Raw genomic sequence first — 5912 nt, forward strand, 5'->3', positions numbered from 1 at the left:
AAAAAAAAAAAAATATGTTTCCTAAGCACAAATATACAGTGAGAGGAAGTAGACTAGGAGTCCCCAGAATCTAGCTGGTCAGAGATGAGATTTTTTTTGCTACAAAAGTAACCCTGGAGTGGAAAGTCTGTTCAGGACTGAAGACCAGATACTGATATGTCTCAGGTTATCCTCAACAGACCCGTGTGCAACGTGTGTGTTACAGGAAGAGTTGCGGCTCTCAGTAACCGCCTTTCTCAGGCCTGCTCAATATGGGATGCTGCTCGGGGAGAGGAGTGCAGAGCGAAGCAGAAGGGTCTAGAACTAAGGAAAGGATGCTAGATTTGCTACATGAAGTTCTCTGCCTGAGTCAAGCAGGAAGTCTGTGCGTTCTCTGTGGGAGACACTCTTTCCACACTGTTGATCACCCTGAAGGCCAGGGTGGCAGTTGGTGGGCTATTTCCTGGTTCTAGTAACACACTCCCCAGCACGTCCAGAGACCAGGGTGGGGAAATGTGACACTAATAGGGCATGGGTGTTATAGCCGATGACTTTAACCCAGCACTTGGGGGTTGGGGGTGGGAGCAGAGATGGGTGGATCTCTGTGAACTGGAAGGCAGCCTGGTCTACTCAATTAGTTCCAGGATAACCAGAGCTATATAGTGAGACCCTGTCTCAAAAAAAGCTAAAGCTCAGTGGCTAAAGTGCAAGAGTCAGGACCCAACTTTGAGTCCTCAGAACCTAAGTAAAGAGTCAGATGTGGGAGTGCCTTTGTCTGTAATCTGGGTATTTCTACGGCAATGTGGAAAGCAGAAACAGAATATTCCCTGGCAGCTCACGGGCCATCGATCAGACACAGTGGAAAAAAAACCAAAAGGCCCTGCCTCAAACAGGTGAAAGATGGGGATAGACCCTCAAGGGGGTTCTCCTCTGACCTCCACATGTATGTACATCACGGTGTGCATGCTCCCACACTCGCACAAATGGGTGCACACAAACGTGCGCGCGCGCGCGTGCACACACACACACACACACACAACTGATGTTGAAGGCTCACTGCATAGACACACATATGAGCAAAACATCCGTTTAGATACAGTAAAATAAGTAAGTGTAGAAGAATAAGATGTGGTTAAAAGAAAACCACATTTCTGCCATTTATCCTCAGTCTGCAGGAAACCCTGTGGCAGCAGGCCGTGCTTTCTATAGAAACATACTCGATGCCACACTTACAAGGATGGTGTTGGGTAGGGCCAGGGTCACTCATGGCAGAGATGGAAAGATGGGGATCATGCTGCCCTCAAGCATCCCTGAGCTTGCTGCAAGGGCATGCCTGGAAAATTCTGTCTGTGCTGAGAACTGCAAGTCTCTCTGTGTTCTGATCGTCTCTGTGTCAGCATCCCTCTCTCTGGTTCGCTTCCCATCACAGTGGCTTGCAGAGAGCCTAACACACAGAAGTGCTCATTCATTAGGTCCATTCATTTGCCCTACCAGTATTTATTGAGTACCAGTTGAGAGCTAGAGATACAGTGATGCAGGAGAGTCCTTGTTCTCGTGTAGGAGAGCTATTCTCACGAAAACAAGCAGTAAACGTGCAATTCATAGGTGGCTAATAGTTGTGACTATAAAAGCCCTCTTTATGGTTTGCTTAGGGGTAGTACTTACGCTTTGTAGTCATAAAGTCCTGGAATTCATGCCCTATGACTCTGGCTAACCTTGAGCAAAGTCCCCGTCCCTCTGAGGTGTATTTCTATATGCAAATGAGTGAGTAATCCAATCACTGAGACTTTGAACGATGGTAGATGCTTAATAATGGATAATATCTTTTCTACGTCTCAGGTCGCATCTTTCAAAAAGCCATCCTAAGTTTAACCAAACCACAGAAAGAGAAACTTCTGGAACTGAGAGAAATAATACTCAGCTCTTTGAGGAAAAGAAAAAAATTCCCTAAGCTGTAACATGATTTTTTTTTTTTATATCACAACCACCACCATCACCATCACCATCACCATCACCATCATCATCATCATCATCGTGCATATGTACATTTGTTGCACATGCTGTGTGGTGTAGACACCAGTCTGTGCATGTCATGCCACCTGAGTGGAAGCCAGAGGACGATTTTGTGAAGTCAGTTCTCCCCTTCCACCTTTGTGTGGGTTCCGGGAATCGAACTCAGGTTGCCGGGCTTGCAGGCCAAGCACCTTTACCTGTTGAGCCATTTTGCAAGCCCAACATTTGCTGATTTCTCTCGTGTAAATCCTGCACTGTGAAGACTTCAGGGCTATCAGTGGAAATCCCTGGATACAGGCCAGGGAAGAGGTGGGCAAGAGTCTCCTCTCTAGATGGGAGGAACTGCCTTCATCACACACTGTGGTTTGAGACCCTTTCCAGAATCTTCTACCATCTTTCTTTGTTCTTATGCTCAGGACTGCTTTCTGTCTGTCTATCTGTCCATCTGAAGTACCCCATGTAAACAATCACAACAGACAAGTCTCTCTCATTCCTCTATAAACCCTCCTCTCCCCAATCTGTTCCCTGCAAAGCACCCCCCCCCACTCTTCTACTGGTTTCAGCCCAAATCTAAGGAGCATATTAGACTGGTTCCCTGTGGAGTCTAGACTAGGAAGGGAGCAGCTTCGCTGGCCGTTTGGAAAGGAAGGAAAGGCGAGCCATCTTTGCTGGCCCTGCAAAGGCACAGCCACACCTCTGGGCTATTTTAAGTAACTGTTTATCCAGAGAGGCCCAAGAGACAGATCACCACAGCTGCTGCCGGTGTCCAGGAAACACTCAGAGTCCCGCCTCCATCCAGAAGTGCTCTCAGAGATCTCAGAATGGTACCCCTCTGTGTCCCTTTCCCTGAGCCATGAGTCATAGAAAACCTCTAACTCTCATTACCGTGGGAGACCTGTGGGTCAGACACTTGGCTAGGAGTCCTAAGACCTACAACTTCCTGGTTCTGTGGTCTTAGGTATATTGTTTAGTTTCCCTGAATCTGCTTCTCCTCCCCTCTCCCCTCTCCCCTCTCCCCTTCTCCCCTCTTCCTTCTCCCTTCTCCCCTCTTCCCTCTCTCCTCTCCCCTCTCCTCTCTCCCCCCTCCTCTCTCTCTCTCTCTCTCTCTCTCTCTCTCTCTCTCTCTCTCTCTCTCTCTTTCTCTCTGCATTACCTGAGGATGAATAAGCATATTCCCTTCACTATGTGTTGTGAAGCCTTAGACAAATGCCAGTTACTTCAGAGAACCTTTAGGCTCCATTTCCCTGGGACCCTAATACATCTTCACTTAAAAAAAAAAACAGTTTAATTTTATTGTTGACCCACCTTGCCCTGTACCTGGGAGATGGAAGGTATGTGTGTAACCCAGGACAGCATGGTCCAGGACGCTCGGGTGTCAGTAAAAGGATCCTCTTCCATAGGCGAGCCACTGGAATGGAGGACCCTGCTGGCCTATTTGCCCTAGGCTTCCCCTGTGTCTATATTAGTCTGTGCCCAGCTGCTTCCTTAATCCTAGGATGAGAGCAAGATGATCTGGGCGAGCAAGAGTGAATGGAAGTTCAATGCCTACTCACATCTCAGAAACCAAGCAACATTTTCCCCTGGGTTCTCTTAGAAGTCAGAAAATATCTGAGCAGGAAGGGACATTAAGAATCAAGTCGGGTAGCTTCCTCATGTTTGAAATAAGAAAGTAGAGTCCAGGCCTGGGGCAATACAGGTCAAGCATAAAACAGCAAGTCCAAACTGCTCCCCAGGGCTGCTCTTCCTCCTTCATGTCTTTGTTCCTCCTGAGACTTGGTGTGCCCCCACCCAGCCTTTGCGCACATTGCTGGAGACTGCTATGAAGGGAACCACAGTTCAGGGGGGAAACTTGGATTTAGTGGCATCTTCCTCTCTAGGAATAGAAAGAGATAAGGAGGAAGGCTACTTGCGTTCATTTCTGGGGGCGGCACAATCTGGACAAGAGGGTACCCTGTAGACTAATTTGAGCCCAGTGGCTATAAACTGTGCTTAAGCTCCGAGTATCTGCACCTTGGAGATGGCTTCTTGCTGGGGCCATCTTTAAATATGCCATTCTTATTGAACTTGTTGGGATTGGGCTATATGCACGGGCAGATGATGTCCGATACCCTGCAAGCCCGATTGCTGCCAGGGCCCCTTCTCCTTCTCCACAGCATCCATACCTCCACTCTTCCAGAAACTTCTCTCAGTATGGCACCCATTCTGCCTTTGCACATTTGCAGAGACTGCCATGAAGAAAATGTTATGTAGTTTCATTCTGTGGGTTCCATTTCTGAGGCACTCCTTCCACATCCTCCTGATTACAGACTCTAAGTTGTCACCTCAAAAAGCCAAGAGTATCTGGACCTGGTGTTAGCTGCTTTTAATCCCAGCAATGAAGAGGCAGAGGCAGGAGGAGGATCTCTGTGAGTTCAAGACCAGCCTGGTCTACATAGTGTGATCCAGGCCAGCCAGAGTTACATGGTAAAACACTGATTCTAATTAATTAATTAATTAATTAAAAAAGACAAGAGGCCTTTGCTGCCCAGAAGCCTCCTGCTAGCATGCTGGACACACAGCTCGTGGCTGACCTTGGGCTTCCCTATTCTTGTCCTAACCTTCCACAGCCAGCTCAGACCCCATCCTTTCCCAGGCAGGAGCCCCAGCCCCCACACAAGGCTTACCCAGTGACAATCTCGAAGGGTGGAAGATCGATCAGCTCCTTCAGCTTCTCAGGGTCTTCTAGGTTCTCCAAATCATCTCCATTCTGAGAGGCTGGCGCCGCAGCCTCAGCGGCCTCTTCCTTCTGAGCCATGGAGGAACTGTGGCCGAAAAGTGGAGAGGTTGTCAAGCCAGCCAAGGGCCTGGCGGCAGAGTCCCAAGCAGCTGTCAGCAGCTAAGCCTGGCTGGGGATGACAGAGAGAGGACCGGGTTTGATGCTCCCCACAACTCAGCTGCAGGTTTTATAAGCAGGGCCTCCCGCCCCACCTCTGGAGCTATCTCACTCATCTTTTTTTAATTGGATGACTGACAAGGTGACAGGGTGGGGGAATGGAAACTCTGGCCATGTGTATTCCCCCTATTTATCAGCAGGCAGACAGGAATCTGGCAGGTGGGGAGGGCTGGGCCAATTCTACCCCGTCTCTCCTCTCTCGTTTACCCCGACTCGACTGAGCTTTAGGGGAGAAGGAGTCTACCCCGACTCGACTGAGCTTTAGGGGAGAAGGCCTCTCGTTGTTTTAAACAGATAAGGCCTGTGATGAAGGAGGGACTTGTAGTGACCCCCCTCCCCCGCCCACGTTGGGGGTAACTCGGGTTTAGGAAAAGAGGGTCTTTGTGGGACATGAGTTAGAAACCAATGATTTGAGAGGAGAATGTCTGTTGCTACTCAGGGTCTGTATGTTATGTTTGTTGTGAGCCCGAGTGGGTGGGTGGATGGATGCGCATTTGCGCATGCGCACGAGCATATGCTCGCCCGTGTGTGTGTGTGTGTGTGTGTGTGTGTGTGTGTGTGTGTGTGTATCGGCCAGAAGACCTGATCAGGTGCCTTCCTCTGTCAATCTCCACCTATTTCTTTGAGGCAGGCTATCTCCTTAAACCTAATGCTTCACACTCCGAGTTAGACTTGAAGGCAGTAAACCCCCGGCCATCCTCAGGCCTCTGCCCTGCTCAGAGTCTTCGTCCCCTTCATCAGTCCTGTGCCTACCTGAGGGCGCATGCTGAGCAGATGCTCTGCTGGGAACGGTTCCAGGCACTGAGGTGCAGAACAGACCAAAGGAAGAAGCAAAGAAAAGCCCTGCTCTCCCGGAGCTTGCAGGGGTCAGCTGCTATATCGGCTAAGTAAAATAACTTCATGTGTTTTGGTAAGTGCTGGGGAGAACTGGCAAGGAAGCATCGGAAAAAGACAAAGAGTGAGAGTACATTTTGAAAAGATGTTTACT

At 49.1% G+C, this 5912-nt stretch overlaps 1 protein-coding gene across 1 annotated transcript in view; it reads right to left on the bottom strand.

Moving 5' to 3' along the window:
* The window catches only part of Apobec2 (apolipoprotein B mRNA editing enzyme catalytic subunit 2), a 13576-nt gene extending 8671 nt beyond the window's left edge, over nucleotides 1-4905 (bottom strand). The window contains exon 1 of the mRNA XM_021149965.2: nucleotides 4656-4905. Coding sequence (XP_021005624.1) covers nucleotides 4656-4786 — 131 coding nt within the window. The 5' untranslated portion in view covers nucleotides 4787-4905. The remainder of the gene's footprint in view (nucleotides 1-4655) is intronic.
* Between the last annotated feature and the right edge of the window lie 1007 nt (nucleotides 4906-5912).

Source organism: Mus caroli, chromosome 17, assembly GCF_900094665.2.
Source record: "Mus caroli chromosome 17, CAROLI_EIJ_v1.1, whole genome shotgun sequence".
NCBI lineage: Eukaryota > Metazoa > Chordata > Mammalia > Rodentia > Muridae > Mus > Mus caroli.